The sequence below is a fragment of the Sceloporus undulatus genome, chromosome 5, assembly GCF_019175285.1.
Source record: "Sceloporus undulatus isolate JIND9_A2432 ecotype Alabama chromosome 5, SceUnd_v1.1, whole genome shotgun sequence".
In the NCBI taxonomy this organism is placed as follows: domain Eukaryota; kingdom Metazoa; phylum Chordata; class Lepidosauria; order Squamata; family Phrynosomatidae; genus Sceloporus; species Sceloporus undulatus.
Window position 1 is genome coordinate 16,647,331 of NC_056526.1, and position 19,111 is coordinate 16,666,441.

Below are 19,111 nucleotides of genomic sequence, written 5' to 3' on the forward strand. Positions count from 1 at the left end.
ATAAACAAATAGAGCTCCTCTGTTCTTTGTTACATACCCCCCCCCCCAAAAAAAAAACCTTTACAAGATCTGGGAGTATCCAGAAAGTGAAGGAATCCAACACATAAAGATAGATCAGATATGCTTGGCAAATTTCAGATGCACCACTATGTTGTGCTGCAGTGGCCAGTGGAGTCATAATAATGCAGATGTGCACATAATGCCACATCTAAATATAGCACAGACAGTACAAATCATAGGCCTGTATCTTAAAGTGATTGACGACGGGAATAGTCTTACTGCTAAAATTCTTCAAAAACATTGAATTCTGGGATCTGCCAGAGATAGGGTTGCCATAACTGTCAACCTCCAAACCGGGACAAATTGGGGGGGGGGATGTAGGACAATGTAGGACAAAATTTAGCCCCAAATGTAGGACATATTTTTAAAATGGAGGACACGCGAAAAAATTTAATGATTTAAAAAAGTATTGATATAAACTCATGTTTCTTAGGCATGCTCAAAATGGAGGACATTTTGGCATTATTCCTCGACAGATGGCAGAAATGGACTTCCCTTCCTGGCCACCCCCCCCCCCCCCAAATCCAAACAATCAAACCAGCACAAGTCCAGGCATCCTTAGCATTTGAGCCGAGGTAGACAGGCAGTCCCTTGAGCCGGCAAACTACATGTTCCAAGCCTTCTTAGCAATTCCCCCCCTTCCTCCTTCTCCTTGCGCCCTGCAACCACCCCCAACCCTCACCCCCTCTTTTCCCCCAGGTAGAGTATATCTCAACTGGCTGTAAGGGGGATTTGTGGGTCAGTCTTTTTCTTTTTGCATGGGGGCAATAGCAGCAGCAGCAGCCGAGGAGGAAGGAGGGAGGAGGAGAAAAAGGAAAGGGAAGGAGAAAGAAGAAAAGGAGGAGAAAGAAGAATAGGGAACAATATAAAAAGAAGAGGAGGAGGAGGAAGAGGGGAAGAAAAGAAAAAAGGGGAAGAAAAAGAAGAAGAGGAGGGGGAACAGAAAGAAGAGAAGGAGGGGAAGAAAACAAAGAGGAGGAGGAGGAGGAGGGGAAAGAGGAAGAAAAAGAAGAAGAAGAAGAAAAAGAGAAGAAAAAATAGGGGAAGAAAAAGGAAAAGAAGAGAAATAGCTTGCAGGCAAAGCTCTTTCCTGCCCTCGGCCCGCACGAGGGTCCAAAGAGGAGACACTCCTCCTCTTGAGGCTGGCCGGCCAATGGGGAGAGTGGAGCTGGAACAGCCCTGCCTCCTGCTAGCAGTCACAGGCTCCTGCTGCAGGGGCGGGCTGTCCAGCCATTGGCCAGCCACCCTGAAGGGCAGGAGCTCCTGCTCAGCCCTGCGCGCGGCCGCGCAAGAGCACGCAGGGCCAGGGAAGAGCGCGCAGGGCTAGGGAAAAGCGAGGCAGGCGGCGGAAAGGCTGCAGCAGCAGCTGCAGCAGCAATGGCGGTGGCGGCTGCAGAACGGCTGCGGTTGTTGCGGCAGCGGCGGCAACCAGCTCAACCCGGGGCAAAGAGCCAAACCGGGCCGTGACCGTGCCAACTGCCCAAAAATCGGGTTTGTCACGCCCCCAGGGGGGTTATGGCAACCCTAGCCAGAGAAAGTGCACAGTAGAATTCAGAGACAGGTCCTCTGATTCTATCTGAACCCCTGAGATATGTCAGGGAGCATAAGACTTGCCCAAGAAAGTTCTCAGCCCTAGCACATGCTGATGAACTCATCAGTTTGTGACAAGGCTAAGAGGATTCCATCCAGGTGTATACAGGATACAATTGAGCTCCCCTTGCCAGTCTGTGTAGAGTCGTCTCAAATTTGTACGAAATGGTTACAACAAGAATCTGTGGGTGTTCCCACAAAAACAAAAACAAAACCCCTCAGACTTCTTTCCTCTTTCTTTTTCTGCTTTCTTCTTCTCTCGCTCTCTTTTCCACAGGCTACTGGGAGAAAGACAAATAATTTTTGCTAAAGACCTGAACAAGTTGCTAGTAGAAAGTTTCTGAAGACAGGCCATGGGCTCCATAAAAATTGGTTACTACTACCAGTTGCCTTGTTGCGTGCCATCAAGTTGCTTCTAACTTATGGCAACCCTAAGATTTGTTCAGATGGAGTTTTCCATTGCCTTCCTCAGGGGCTGAGAAAGTATGAATTGTACAAAGTTATTCAGTGGGCTCCCATGGCTGAATGGGGATTCAAATCCTTGTCTCCCAGTGCCCTACTCCATCACCCAAACCACTATACCGCACTGGCTCCTACAACTTGCCTACCTAAAATATTAACATTATTCTGCATTACAAAATAATTCCTCCTTCCCCAAACAGAAAATGTGTGCGCGCACACACACACGCTGTATACAAACTTTGCACTATCAAAGTTCCAAATTATATGCAAATGTTCCAAAGCAGGACCTCAATAAACAAAAACACAGCAGTTCAGCTAAGTGACCACTGTAGGCACCAAAGTGAAGTTGTCTTTAGTATTCCTTGCTTCATATTTATTTGAAATGCTTTCATGCCAACCTCTTCTAAAACTCCCAGGGTGCTAGCTTACTACAAGGTAATAAAAACAAGAAACAGAATACATATATAAAATCAACAACAATCTGACAGAGAGAACAGCAGAGGCCAGCGGCTACAACACAACCATACATGTCATTGAAATGAATAGAAAGAGAACCTAACAGCAGGCTTACAGGATAGGGGTGGGCAGCTACAGCCTTCCTGATGTTTTTGGACTGCAGTTCCTATAGTCCTTCCTTATTGGCTACACTGACTAGGTATGCTGGGAGTTCAATGCTAAAAAACATATGGAAGGCCATGGGTACTATTGTGCTAGGTACTAAAAAACCTTAGAAAATAAACAGATCTGCACTTGGCACCAAAATGGCATTACAGTTGGCACTATGCAAGACTTCCTGGGGAGGTGTTCCAAGGATGAGAAGCCACAACTGTGACTGTCCGGTGCCCCATCATTACCTAACTTCAGAAAAAGTGGATTGAAACGCGAAGGAAACAGAAGAAGGGGTTGAGAAAACGATCACATAAGGACTGGGCTGGGTTTTTCAGGAGAAGACACACTTTTGGCTACTTGGCCCCAAATTCTAAAGCAAGAACAGTAACTTTCTTCAGATCCCATCTTAGGCCAGCAATGTCCCCCTACACACTCTACGTTGGACAAACAAGACAGTCTCTATGCAAGAGTTCAATGATATAGCTGTGTTAGTCTGTAGAATCAGTATGTAGTGAGACTAGCACCTTTGAGACTAACTGAAAGAAAGAAGTTGGCAGCATGAGTTTTGTAGACTTAAGTCTACTTCTTCAGATGCATTTGCAAAAGCAATGGCTACATAGCACACTACATATATTAATACAAGAGTCCTCACTGGTGTAGTGGTTTGAGCTTTGGATTATGACTCTGGAGACCAGAGTTCAAATCTCTGCCTGGCGATGGAAACCCACTGGGGGACCTTGGGCAAGTCATACTCTTTCAGCCTCAGAGGATGGCAATGGAAAAACCCTTCTGAAAAAACTTGAAAAGAAAGCCTCCATGATAAGTTCACTTTAGGGTCACCATAATTAGGAAAGAATTTGATGGCACACAACAATAACAAGCTCACTATTGTACTTATAACAAAAGGAATCTTCTGAGGTCCAAAGCACACTGCAGAAATAATCCAGTTTGAGACTGCCCTGGCTCAAAGCTAGGGATTCCCGGAAACTGTCGTTTTGTGAGACATTTAGCCTTCTCTGTCAGAGAGCTCTGGTACCAGAACAAACTACGATTCCCAGGATTCCCTAGCACTGATCCAGGCAGTTAAAGCAGTCTCAAATTGGATTATTTCTGTAATGTGTTTTGGACCAGAGACAGTTTTGAACCGAGAATTTTATTAAGCAGATTTATTGATTTTACATATGAACACCATTATAAAGATCAGAAAGAACTTACCTTTGACAATTTAGGGCAAGGGCCGTGCCCTTTGACATTCAGTCCCACTTCCACATTGTCTAAGCAGGCTTTATACGTAAGGACTCTATATCATTCTGTACTGCAACTGTAGTAGGGATCAGACAAGGCTGTCTCCTTTCACCCTATCTGCTCAACTGTATTCAGAACATATTATAAGAAAAGCAGGCATGGACACAGAGGAAAGAGGAGAGAAAACAGGAGGAGGGAATATCAACAATGTAAAATATGCAGATGACACCATAGTACTAAAAGAAAACCTCAAAGACCTGGAAGCCCTACGAAGGAAGATGAAAAAAAGTGCAAAGAACATAAAGAAAACCAAAATAATGACCACTGAGAACCTTCACAAGTTCAACCTAGACAATGAAGAAATAGAAAGAGTAAAAGAATTCCCATACCTGGGATCAAACATTGATAGAAATGGGGACTGCAGTCAGGAAATCACAAGAAGATTAAGAATGGAGAGGATGGCTATGAAAGAACTAGAAAAGATTCTAAAATGCAAAGATATACAACTCAGCACAAAAGTTAGAATCATACAAGCCATCATATTCCCTATTACCATGTATGGATGTGAGAGCTGGACAGTTAAGAAAGATGATAGGAAGAAAATCAATTCATTTGAAATGTGGTGCTGGAGAAGAGTGCTGAGGATCCCATGAACAGCCAAATGGGTCCTAGAGCAGTACAAGCAGGAAACCTCCCTGGAAGCCAAGATGATCAAACTGAGACTGTCGTATTTCAGTCACATCATGAGAAGGAAGGACTCACTGGAAAAGACAATAATGCTGGGAAAGGTAAAGAGAAGTAGCAAGAGAGGAAGGCCGCATGCCAGATGAATCAACTCTATAAAGGAGGTCACAGGTTTTATTGGGACTGCAGGAATTCAGCAGAGCAGTGGAGGGCAGAGGGTCTTGGAGATGTCTCATCCGTAGGGTCGCCATGAGTCGTGATCAACTAGAGGGCAGTTAACAACAACAATAATTGCAAGTGAAGAACTGGGTTTATACCCAGGAAAAGCTCATGCTAAAATAAAAACCAGTAAAATAAAAACCAATAAAACCCTTCCTTTTATGTTGCAAGAGACTAACACAGCTACTTCTTTGAAAAATTTCTTCAAACCCCGGCTCTGATAGTTTAGTCACATACACACACACACAAAACAAAAAGCAACTGAAGAACGGTCACACTTTCAATGGGTCAAGAGAATCTATCCCATGCATTTCTTGATGTATATGAAATAACACTACCAAGGCTGCATCTGCACTGCAGAAATAATTTAGTTTGACAGCACTTCAAGTGCCATGACTCAATGCTATGGAATGCTGGAAACTATAGTTTCCCAGAAGCTCAGCTCTGGAGCTCTGCTTTGATGCCAGAACAGTCTACAGTTCCCAGAATTCCATAGCATTAAGCCATGACAGTTAAAGTAGTGTCAAATTGGATTATTTCAGAAGTTTGGATGCAGCCTAAGTCCTGAGACACCTTGAAAATCAACAGATTTATGATAGCATGGGCTTTTGGTGACTGTAGTCCACTTCTTCAGATCCATGATTCTCTGTTAACAGTCATGCTGCAATAAATTGGTTAGTCTTAGAGGTGCTCCTGGACTCTGTTATTTCAGCTACAACAAAGTAGAACAACCCTTTTCGAAGCTAAAATAACAGAAGAACCTTTAGCTTCTTGCCATGTTCTCCCAAGAAGTGAAGGTTTTTAATCAATGAGGCCCTATTTAAAACTTTCATTACATGGCAACACAGTTCTAATTTGTACCTTTCTTCAACCCCAAACATCCAAGTGACTCATTCTTGGGTAAATCTGGTTCCAAAGAATAAATGAAACTCGTCTCACAGCTTTATATTAAAATAGTCTATCATCATCATTAAAATGCAATCTTTGCTCAAAAAACGCATGCCAAAAAATGAAAGAAAGTGCAAGCTAAATTAAATATTTATAAGGAATACTCATATATGCATGCATGTATGTGCGCACATATAGACAGAGGGAGAGAGACAGTGTGAATCTTGTCAGAAAATCAATTTTAAAAGAATAAGTGGGAGTGTAAATTAAAGAAAAGTTTGTTCTTCACTCCCATAACTTAGTGTAGACTAAAATATCCATTTAAACACTCCAAGCATCTGTTCAGTGGCAGCTGTAAGTAACATTACCCTACACAGACAATTTATATCCTTCTCTTCTATTAAAAAATAAATAGTCCCCTTTACATTATTCACCAGCAAATTAACATAAATACAAGAGCATTAGCAGCTTTGGCTCTACAGAAGGGTGTCTCCTACCTCTGGAGCACTCAGTGATCTAAGACCTCTTACATTGCATTGACTGGCCCAGTTCTTCTTGCATTAACCCACCCAATTTCAAACATGCAAACAAAACACAAAAATCCGACCTACCATATCAAAGTTACTTCTATAAATAACCAGAAGCAGAAAATGTGTTGCTAACTCCTCACAGACCTAGCTAGTATCATTTTGCAAAGTTGTATGTGTGTGTGTGTGCATGTTTTCTGGTGCTTTGCTTCACCACACCTTTTAAGCTGTTTTCATCCATCCCTTGCCTGGGTGGGCTGGCCATTCTTAGTGCGAGAATTGAAACTAACAATTTTCCTTTTTTTTATGACTCCAGGGCCTCAATCCCACTTACCTCTTAATTCGCTTCCTGCACCCATTCCTGAAACCGGTTCTGCAAACAGCGTGGTTCCCATTATGTTTGTGCCAGTTTCAAGAATCAGTGCAGGAAGTGACAGCTGTGGGTTCCTCACCATATCACCCTCCGTTCTTCCTGGCCATACTGGAGGCAGAGGAGAGGCCGGGGCGGAAGGAGAGAAGCAGACTGGAGGACGGAGGACAGAGCATGGAGGTATGGCTGGGAAAGCCGCTGCCAGTGGGAACCAAGGCAGATTCGAATCCGATTCGATTCCGTCTGGTTCCCACTTGGGCTGAATCAATTTATTTCCAAATAAATCAATTCAGCCCAAAAAACACCCCATTTTACCAGCATCCTTTTGATATGAGTTAAATGGGTAAAAATGGGTAAAAACCATGCCCCCCTTTACAAATCGCTTCAGGGATTTGAATTAAGTGGGAACCATCATGGGTTAAACCGTATCAAGATCTGGTTTAAACCATAGTGGAAACAACCCCCCCAGAATCCCCTACTATGCAGCATGGCTGATAGTAAAGCAACTTTTCCAAGCTTTGTCTAGCCCTTAAGAACTTGTTATATGCCTTCATGTCAATTCCGACTTATGGCAACACTACCCTAGGGATTTCTTGACAAGATTTATTATTCATGGGAGTTTTGACACTGGCTTCCTCTGAGGGTGGGAAAGTATGACTTGGCCAAGCTCATCTGATGGGTCTCCATGGCTCAGTGGGGATTTGAACCCTGGTCTTCCAGAGTCATAATCCAACTCTCAACCCACAACACCAAGCTGGTTCTCTTTAAGAATCCATCTTAAAGATTATTTTAAAAAGCAATTAAATAATCCATAGAATTAAAACCATTTAAAATGTCACTAAAAGAGATTGTTTTTTTAAAAAAGGTCACAAGCATTAAAAGACCGGTTGGAGTAGCGAAGTTTTTACTTGATGCTCAAAGGAGAGGAAAAGAGGCAGTTGCAAAGTCTGGGAGCAGTCACTGAGAAGGTTCTCCATCTGGAACCCACCAAACATGCCTGGAAAGGTAGCAGGACTAAACAAAGTCCTCCTCATCGTAAGAGCTCAGGCAGGCTCATATAGAAAGGTGACTCTTTTTATAAGTGGGCTTTTATATTGCAATTTATTCAGCAGTGTTTATGCTGTTGTTGTGTGCCTTCAAGTCATTTCCGATTAATGAAGAATCTATCATAGGTTTTCTTGGATAATTTATAACTGTTTTGTATTTTATTCTTGTAACTTTGGGTTTGTTTTGTTTTTAGTTGACCTCAAATTTTTGTACAGGAGAAAGAAAAGAACTCTCTAGACACTTTTCTCAAAACAGGCATCATTTTATATACCTCTCTTCCATCATCCCTTGCTTAACATACTGAAAAACAAGACACCCTCAGTTTCTCCGCCCTTTTTATCATTACAACTTTTGCAAACTGTTCCTCTTGGGTATACCTTTGAGTCACTTTCAACTTATGGTGACTCTAAGGTGAACCTATCATGGAGTTTTCTTGGCTAGACATACTCAGGGGGCTCTTGCCACCACCTTTTTCAAAGGGTGAGAGAATGTGTGATTTGAACCTTGGTCTCCTAGACGTCTAGTCAAACCACTTGCTGGCTCTCTTGCAAATTATGCATAGGTGCTAATGCTGTGTCCACACACACCAACAAAAAAATGAGGCTTGATATTTGCATTTTTCCCCACCAAAGAGATACTGAACTTGTCCAATCTGCCACAGTCTTCTACGGGACATTCTATTTCTCAGAATTTCTGAATACAGGCGATACTGTGCTTTCAAAATGTGTTCGGCCATGTTCGGCTGTTGTGCTCAGTTCCATTCAAACAAGCACCTTAGCTGTTAAGCCACAAATCAACTGATGCTATTACCTATACTGAAAAGTGAGAAATGGCATGGACGCAGAAGGCTTAACAATGCAAAGAGGGAGAAAAGAATAGTATTAACAGCAGCGCCACCTGCTGTGTGCAAGAAAAATTGCATGAGAAACACTGCAGGCAGGAGAACGTTCAAAGAAACAAACAATAAAGGAACTACGAATAGCCAAATGCATTAATTAAGGATCACTTTTTGTCTAATGATTTCATTATTTGAATTTTTTTAAAAAAAGAAATATTAATATAGATTTTTGAAAGATGAAACGAGTTTTAAACAATCTAGAAGCACCACCCAAAGTTACTGGCTGTAGTAGAGGGGTGGGGAAAGGGTGACCCTGGGGCGACATGTGGAGGCTGATATTGCACCTTCCAACATCCACCCAGACTCTCCCAGACAGCCCATTTTCTAGTAAACAAGGGAGGAAGAAATTGAACTTCCTCTCTTAAAAGCTTCCAGCAGCAGCAATCCACTTTTTTTCAACAGGTCATCCCAACCTCTTACACTGTTGAACATAACACACACACACACACACATACCAAAATTACCCAGCCCTGCTGTAAGACTTTATTTATTCATTCAAATTATACTTTGACTTTCCCCGAGCACAGAATCCAATGTAGTTTACAAAATTTAAAATATATGTTCAGCTAAAAAGTAGTTTTACTAATGTCAAAAAACAATTAAATCACTATTCTATTTAAAAAGGCACATGATGAATCCTACCTGGAAGTCTAGATGACTAAGGTCCAAAACACACTGCAGAAACAATCCAGTTTGAGACCCCTTTAACTGCTGTGAAGAACTGTAGTTTATTGTGGCACCAGAGCTTTCTGGAAGAGAAGGCTAAATGTCTCACAAAAATTAGAGTTCCTAGAATTCACTAGCATTCAGCCAGGGCAGTTAAAGCAGTCTCAAAGTGGATTACTTCTGCAGTGTGTTTTGGACGTAAATTGAGGTTGCTATATTTTAGCCACATCATGAGAAGACATGACTCATTAGAAAAGACAATTATGCTAAGAAACGTGGAGGGCAGGAGGAAAAGAGTAAGACCTCACACTAGATCAGTGATGGTGAACCTTTTCGAGGCCAAGTGCCCAAACTGCAACCCAAAACCTTATTGCAAAGTGCCATGTCCCTCTGGCTTTCTAGTAACAAACTCTGGCAAACTCTGGGCTGGGACGATGGCACATGTGCCCACAGAGAGGGCTCTGAGTGCCACCTCTGGCACGCGTGCCATAGGTTCGCCATCACTCCACTAGATGGATACCATATATACTCGACTATAAGTCAACCTCATGTTTAAGTCGAGGTCAGGTTTTGGAGACAAAATTATGGATTTTGATATGACCCTTGGATAAGTCGAGGGTAAAATTTAGGGGCATGTAACAAAGGATCTAAATGATGAAGCAAAGGAAAACAATGCCAAAGAACCTGCTAAATTATGTAACTCATACTAAAGGCTGGATGGAAGAGAGAGTAGAGGGAGGTCAGTGCTTCTAGGACAGATTGCACTCTTGCCTTATACCAGGGGATCGTTCCCTTTTTAATAAGAGTTAAAGTATAATATTTAAATTTGACCCATGGATAAGTCGGCCTGGGATTTTTGGGTCAATTTTTTGACTAAAATTTCTAGATTTATACATGAGTATATACAGTATACACAATCTAGGAGGCCATGATCCTGAGCTTGTAGTTGAGGACTGAGCTGAGCCATGGTCCTGAGCAGAGCAGTTGAGGACAGGAGGTCTTGGAAAAGGTCTCATCCACAGGGTCACTATGAGTCAGCATTGACTCAAAGGCAGTTAGCAACAATGTCAGCAAAACTAACTTTACAAAAGGCAGAAATAAAATTAAATCACCATTCTGTTAAAATGACACATGGTTAAGGGAGTAAACTAGGCTTAAAACATAACTGAAAGGATACAAGATACAGTATATAAGTTAAAGAGTTCCCATACCTTGGATCAAACATTGATCAGAATGGTGACTGCAGTCATGAAATAAGATGAAGACTAGAATGGGAAGGGCGGCCATGAAAGATCTAGACAAGATCCAAAAGAGTAAAGATATCTAGACAAGATCCGAAAGAGTAAAGTTAGAATCGTCCAAGCCATTGTATTCCCCATCATCATGTACAGCTGCGAGAGCTGGTAAGTAAAGAAAGTCAAAAGAAAGAAAATAAACTAATTTGAGATGTGGCGCTGGAGAAGAGTGCTGAGGATACCATGGACATCCAAAAAGATAAACAAATGGATCCTTGAACAGATCAACTCTTCCTGGAAGCCAAGTTGATCAAATTGAGACTGTTGTATTTTGGTCACATGATGAAAAAGCATGACTCATTAGAAAAGACAAGAATGCTAGGAAAGGTGGAGAGTAGCAGAAAGAGAGGAAGACCCCATTTCAGATGGTTGTATTCAATCAGGGAGGACACGGGACTGAATTTGCAGGACCTGAGCAGAGTAGTGGAGGACAGGAGGTCTTGGAGGTGTCTCATCCATAGGGTCACCATGAGTTGGGGACGACTCAAGGGCAGGTAACAACAACAAACAAACACACACATACACACAGTCACCCCTCCGTTTTTGCAGAGTTGGAGTCTGGGGCGGGTTACACACCGCCAAAAAATACGTATTCCATAAGTATTAGGGTTAGGAAGGGGCGGTGCTTCCGCACCCCCTAACCCTAGTACGTATGGAATACGTACAATATGCCAGCGCCCCTTCCACATGGGGGCCGCCATATTGACGTAGCGGACGCTGTGCATCCGCACGTCGCAAGTCGGTTATGACGTCGCGAGTGCGCCATTGACGCCTCGCGGCGTCATAAGAGCGCCGCAGGAAGAAGCTCCATTTTGGAGCTTCTTTTTTGCTCCGCGAGGGAGCCGCCCAAGTCCCTTGCCTGTTTATGGGCAGCAAACAGAAGGGGACAATGTGGGGTGCGCGCCGCCATTCAAGCCAATGGGGCTTGAACATTGGCAATTTTCCATTTTCATGGGGATCCAAAACACCTGGAATGGATCCCCTGCGTATGTATAAAATCTGAGGGCTACCTTGAATATCATTTTTGGAGAAAGGTGGGATATAAATCCAATAAAATAAATACACAGCATCCACTCTCAAATGACTTGCTGCCACTTAACTAAAAGTTTAGAGTCTGCCTAGATAGAAATAGCCTACTGACAGAAAGGAGAGCAAAGAATTGGCCACCTAGCCTTCTGTGGAAGGGGGTCCACAGCCTGGGTGCAACCACTGAGAAGGCTCTCTTCCGTGTCCTCACCAGACAGGCCTGTGATGGTGATGGGGCCAACTTCCATTAGAACAGACCCACAAGATTTTTGTCGCCACTCAAGAACCTGGATCTTGGGTTTTCTAGCTCTGAGCTAAAAACTTAAGTCTAGTGGTTGATGTACTGCGCTAATGGGTAGGGGATGTCCCTATCATATGAAGAGCCAAGAAGGATCCTGTGGAAGTTGACCAACTGCTTATCAAATTCTGCATTCTGTTCCCAAAGTGGCCAACTAACTGTCCTAACAGGAGTTCACAGAAGGACATGAATACAGTAGCACACACTCTGGTTCATGTTTCCCAGCATGTGGTACTGAAAGGCATGCTAATACTGCAAAGCAAAATATGATCACCATGACTAGCAGCCACTGACAGACATCTCCTTCATTAGTTTCTCCAACTACTTTTGGAAGTCATTCAATTGCTATCATGCTGACTGAGGCACTTTGAGAACAGTAGTTCAACTTTCCCAAACTCTAGCCACACACAAACAGAGGCCACAGTTGACAAAAATCAAATATAAACTGGGCTATCCCATGTTTACTTGAATGCAATCTCACTCAAACTCACTCTCCTCAGAAAGACAATGGGTGTTCTGGAACACTCCACATTCAAACACACATGGGTCTAATCTGCACTGCAGAAATGATGCAGCTTGACATGCCTTTAACTGCCATGGCTCAACACTGTGGAATTCTGGAATGTGTAGTTTGTTATGACATGAGAGCCTTCTGACAGATAATACTGAGCCATGGCAGTTAAAGCAGTGTCAAACTGTATTATTTCTACAGTGCAATACCTTCACATTCACCCTTTACATAAGTCTCTGGGGATCAGGGACTTTTCTGAAATAGCCCCAGAAGTCTGGAATGTACTTCTGCAGTTGCAACATTACAGTCGGCCCTTGGTATCTGCTGATGTTTGGTTCCAGGACTGTCCATGGATACCAAAATCTGTGGATGCTCAAGTCTCATTAAATACAGTGGCATAGTAAAATGGTGCTCGATATATAAAATGACAAAATCAAGATTTGCTATTTGGAATTTATATGTATTTTTAGTATTTTCAAACTGTGGATGGTTGAATCCAAAGATAAGGGATCCGTGAATATGGAGGGCTGACTATATTTTTGTGGCTATCTGTCACCTGTGTTCTGCTATCTATGGGCTCAGTTTTTTCAGTTTCAAATTCAGTTTACGATTTCATCAGTTTTAGATTTATTCAGAAAGGCCTATTCAAGTCTGAGAGGGGCCATAAGCGAAAGCCCTTTGAGGGCTCCATCCTGTTTTGGTTTAAGACAATTCCTAAGAGAGGGATATTAACAGATGGGCAATTTATAAGCTAGCATTCAAATTATTTTTCTAAGATGAGATGCGGGAAATTTTTAAATAGGGGTTCTCTTCCCATTCCCTGCCACAGGGTCCCAGGGCAGGTTATCAATGCTGGTGTGTCATTTGAGGGATTGGAGCCTGGGAATTTGTCTAAGGGCGTCAAGACAGGACTGCAGTGTGGGAGGTGAATCGGACAACAGATTATAAATGACATTAAAGGGGCATCAGAGTGTTCATCTTTTTAAAATTTGTTATTGCTGTATTTTACTGGCAGGGATGGGAATCATAGAATCAGAGTCACAGAGTTGAAAGAGACCGCAAGGGCCATCCAGTACAACCCCCTGCCATGCAGGAAATCTCAATCAAAGCATCCCCGACAAAGGTTCTTATGGGACCTTCTGGCTCATCCATTTCTCACCCCGCCTTGTCTCATTCATTCTTTTCTTTTTGCCGTTTCTTAGTATTAAAAGCCCTACTAGTCAATTCCTAAAATCCTGTAAAAACAGAAAAGGTCAGAAGGGAAAGGAAGAGATAACTCTCCTCACTAGTTTTAGTTATTAACCATCTATTTCAACTAAAAGTATCCCAGCTTCACATTCTCCAAAATCAGACTTGGTTGACTCCAATGCAGGACCCTATAGAAGGGCACAGCAGGCTGGCTGGATGGCAAACTGAATTAAATCACTCCTTATGTTCTCATTCATGATCCTGCTTATAACTGGAAATTACCTGCCATCATGGCAACAAGACTGGCTTTGTAGACATTAGTTAGTGATCCCAGCTCTCCTGTCCCCAAGATGGTTTTCATATGAGCTTCTCCACAGGCCTGACGGAACTGGCGTATCTCCTCAAACAGCACTAGAAGAAAGAGGGGAAAAAATCAAAAGGTGGAAGATTAGTTAAAAAATACCCCTCAAGTTCAGCATATTATTCCATTTCTAGTTTAACTTCTAAATTTATGCCATTTCTCTGAATCCAATGTGACTGTTTCAGGTATGCATTAACAAAGTACAGAATATAAATCTGAGTTTTTTCTCCCTATGGAAATTAGTACTAATATAGTACTGGTAGTAGAGTATTAGTAGTACAGTACAAGTACAGGTTGAGTCTCCCTTATTTGAAATGCTTGCGGGTTTTTTTTTTTTTTTTTTGGATTTTAAAAAACCTGTATTTGCACATATGGTTCATATACACTTTACACAGATTGCCTGAAGGTAATTGTATACAGTACAATATTTTTAATTTAATAGGGGTTTTTTTTGGCATGAAACAAGGTTTGTATACACCAAGCCATCAGGAAGCGAAGCTGTCATTATCTTAGCTGCCCATGAAAAAAGATTTAGCCTTTGGAATATTTCAGATGAATTCCAGATAAGGAACACTCAACCTCTATAGTACTAGAGAAACAGAACCAAACAAGTCAGGTCATGCCCCATACTCGGAGGTCAGACATTTTGATTTATTTTTTTTTACAACAAAAGCTACTATAACCCCCCAGCTGACCTTGCTGGCAGGAATGGCCCAAAACATAACTTTTCTGCCTATCCCATATTGTGTGGGAGGTCTCAAACCTCTGGAAAGGCTTTTCAAGGGATACATGTGGTAGAGGAATGAGGAAGGGGCAGAAAATATTTTATGCTATGTCCTTGTGTAAAATAAACCTACAGTAGAGAACCTAGTACTCTCTAACTGTTTTGGACTACAGTACTCGATAGATCCAGCTACCATGTCCAGAGGTAATGGATTATGGGATCTGTAGCTCAAAACATCTGAAGTGCAATCAAACTGCCTACCTCTGATCAATATCTTTTAGGTTCCAAGCCCATGCTCGGAGAACAGGCGAGGATCAGAGCTGCACAGATTGGGGCATGCATCTTTTGTTCCTTATGTGTGGCATACTAGCAAGAGAAAAAGGCTAGATGGGATTATTTTCATTTTTAAAAATCCATTTTAAAAAACTAATGGATATTGGATACAAAAAAGATATATATATATATATATATATATGAATGAAAAGAGTTCAGAAACTCTAGTGCAAGGACTTAGCTTCTAAACAAAAAGGAAAGGAGGCACACAATACATGTGCTTTTATATTCCAATCCATTAGAAAGCACTTAAAATAATTGTTAAAGACCAGGCTTAGCAAGCTGTAGTTCAAGTGGCACAAAGGTACTCAACAATAGGTAACAGCAGATTTAACTTAAAGCTCAGCATAATTGGACATACGCTAAAGTACTTAACATTTGTAGCAATTTTTTTGAAACCTATGAAAGGCAGAAGAACTGTTTAGCAAGTCCAGCAGTCATGCATCACATGTGACCCTCAGCTTTGGCAGAGGCTTTTTAAAGAGCTCTAAAAAGAAGAGGGACTGGAGGGTAGGGGAATTCAAGGATATTTTGAGGGGGGGAAATCAACACTAGCACTTTCATAATGCAGAGCACATCACAAATTGCCTTTTTAGTAGATGTGCTTCCTAAATTGCAGGCAGAAAATGTGCAAAGTGCAGGAGGGAAGTTAACACAGGAGTGACACAATTATATTGCATGCACTCAGAGTCATCTTCTTCTATTAGTCCTTCTTCCAGAAGCCTAACTTTTCTGTAAGACCTCTTGCACAACCCTCTAAGTAACTTTGCGTAACCAAATCTATGGTATCTGTAACCAAAATACACTTGTCCCTCCACATTCACGTGGGTTAGGGGCACAGGACCCCTGTGAATGTGAAAAAAAATGTAAATAACAAACACACTATGTTTTTACCTGAGAGAACACCTCTCTAGGAACGTCTAGGTGCTCCAGTGCAACTCTGTGGTCAACATCTGCCAGACACTGACCATAGAATTGTGCTAGAGGAGCTACAAATGCCTAGTGGAGTGTTCTCTGTAGAGATTTCTAGGTTTTCAGTGCAACCTTTGGTTAAAGATGACCACAGAGTTGCACTGGAGGACCAAGAGATTTCTAGAGAGAGCATATTAAAATCTGTGAATAATCAAATCCACAAAAGTCAAAGCTGCAAACGTGGAGGGACAAGTGTACATTTCCTGCATATTCTTCCTCTGCTTTATTCCTGCCCATACCTTCCTCTCTATTTTTCCTGGGATGAAAATCAAATTATAAAGTCCTCAGGACAGGGTCCCATGTTCTTCTTTACTCTGTAAAGCACTAGGTAAATTACTGGAATTATATGAATAACAAATTAAGAACTTCACTCTTTCTGGTTCTGATCTTTCATGCTGAAAAGTACCTGGGGAATGAGACCCAGCCTCAATTAATCCTTGGGACGTGGTAGTGATTCCGCACTGGTTAGGAGGTTCCCCTAGCCTGTATCAAACCCCCCTCAAGTGTAGAGCTTTATTTTATTTACTCAGCATATGTTTATGTTGCCCAGTAGCCAGATTCTCTAGATAGCTTATACTACCTTTTAAATATTAAAAGCAACTTTAAAACAATACAATTAAAAAAATACAGCACCATTCTTTCCTGATTTAGCAAGGACAATCACAATTAATCCTCTTTCATCCTACTTTGTCATCTGCTTTTAAAATGTCCCAGTTTCTCTCTCCTGGTTCCATTTTGCCTCCTTCATCCTAAGCTCTTGTTCATTTGCTGCAGACTGAGTTCAAAGTGCAAAAGTGGTTTGCACTCAGTTAACTAAGGCAGGCGGTGGGTGGAAGAGCACAGGGTGAGGCAAAATCTTCTCATTTCCTGTAGACTGAGGCAAAGGCAAACTATTGCAGCATCTTCTAGCTTGTGTATTTTTCCTCATTAATAACTTCTGCCATCCTGACCACACTCTAATGTTGCTCTGCCACATGCATCCTTGTGGAAATTTAGAGGGCATGATCTGGCCTTCCAGGTGTAGGTTCAACTTTTTAGGGCTACAGCTCCCCAAGCCTTTGTTATGGTAGTTGGTGGTAGCTGCACCCAAACAACATCTGGAGAGTCACCTACTCTCCATCCCTGCCATAAACAAAGAAATTAACAGAGGTGCACAGATTCGCCATGCAAAGTTCTAGAGATCCTTCGCAGCCTCTGAACTTGTCTACTCAGACCTCCATTTTCAACTGGGCTTTGCATAAAACCTCCAAACACTGGCACCAAAAGCAAGATCCAGAAGAATATGATGTGTCAAGAGTATTAATGCTGTGTTCTCCAGCTAAAGAAAATGCAGAGGTGCTAATTGTATAGTTTCCCTCCTTTTTAAAAAACACAAAACTTGGTTACTGGGGTGCTGTCAGCACTTAAAAGGCAAACCGTTCAAGGTACATTAAAAAAAAACCAATTACAGAGAAAAGCCATCTCCTACTGTATTAAAAAGCGTACTAATTAATAGCATTCCAGGGAGACAATGAGCAACGGTGATGTAAATGGTACCATGTGTGCCCTGGGATTCAGCAAAAACAATTTAGAAAGCATGCCAATTTTGTTGTCGAGAAACCAAACATGTTAATTTTAAAAATCACATACAAAAAAAAAAAAACACACCAAGGTACACCATCCAAACCGACAGGCCCTGGAGTTCTTTTTAACAATTGTGTTTCGAAATAATTACAGCCCTGGCATCCATACAGTTTCTCCTTTCCCGTTTCCTATTCAGTTAAGACAATTGGGGTGGGTGGGGTTTTTTTTTACTTGTTTTTCTGAAAGCTGTATAAATAAACAAGTAAATCTGGACGTTTGGGTATCCACTAACAAATCTGGGTTACAGGCTCCCCTTGCCTGCCTACTTACAGTCAGTCACATATGAGCAGAAATAGGAACCATTTTAAAACAATCAAGATATAATCATTACTAGGTTGTAAAGGGCTAGATATGATTTTTAGTTTGTGACAGATAGTACATCTGCACTACACTGTTCAAGCCTTTGTGTTGTGCCAGGGTCCAGGAGACTCAGGCCATGATGTAGTGCCAAGAAGATAGAAGAGGATATGAGGCTCTGCAGTGGTACCTGCATGACCATAGAAGATATCCATAAATTCAACCTAGACAATGAGGAAATAGAAATAGTAAAAGAGTTCCTGTACCTTGGACCAAACACTGTTTGAAATGGTGACTGTGGTCAAGAAATCAAAGACATACAACTAAGCACGAGAGCAAAGACATACAATTAAGCACAAAAGTCAGAATCGTACAAACATTAGTGTTCCCCAAACAAATGGGTCATACAACAGATTAGGCCTGAGAACTCTCTCGAAGCCAAGATGACTAAGATGAGAAGAAATGGCTCATCAGAAAAAATCACAATACCAGGAAAGGTAGAAGGAAAGAGAAAGAGAGGAAGACCACACACTAGATGGATGGACGCCATCAGGAAGGCCATGGGCTTGAATCTGCAACAACTGGGGACAATAGTGGGGCACACGGAGTATTGGAGATGTCTCATCCACAGAGCAGCCATGGTTCAAGATTGACTCAAGGGCAGTTAACAACAATAACCATAACAACAAAGTGGCACCCTCCTCATGCTGCTGCTTGGCTACCTCTGTGTGCTTTTCTCATTCTTCTGTCAAGCACAAAGTTAAGGAAGAGGTGACGGGTGATGGGAAAACCAGCGTGATGTAGCAGTTCAAGCATTGGACCACAGCTCTGGAGACTAGGGTTTGAATTCTGGCTCAGCCATGTAAAAACCCACTGGGTAATAGTGGGCAAGTCCCACTCTCTCAAGCCTCTGAAGATGGCAATGGCAACCCCGCTCTGAATAACTTGCCAAGAAAACCCCATAATAGGGTCACCATAAGTCAGAAACAACTTGAAGGCACACAACAACACCAACGAACCCAGTGACAGGCAGGCAGGGGGAACCTACCTTGGGTATTGTGCCTGGCTGGAGTGAAGGGTAAGGTGGCCCCACCAGTCCACATCTTGAATGGTAAACTGGAGCATCTCAACCAGACAGAAATTAATAGGGTGGTATTTTTCATCACCTTTGGCTACTCAGTCCCACATCCGGACTCTGTGTGTGTGTGTGTGTGTGTG

General features: G+C 42.1%; 1 protein-coding gene across 1 annotated transcript in view; it reads right to left on the reverse strand.

Annotated features, from left to right (window-relative positions):
* The window catches only part of DERA (deoxyribose-phosphate aldolase), a 55,714-nt gene that overhangs the window by 23,013 nt on the left and 13,590 nt on the right, over positions 1-19,111 (reverse strand). Inside the window, exon 4 of the mRNA XM_042467848.1 lies at positions 13,866-13,994. Within this exon, the coding sequence (XP_042323782.1) occupies positions 13,866-13,994 (129 nt within the window). The remainder of the gene's footprint in view (positions 1-13,865; positions 13,995-19,111) is intronic.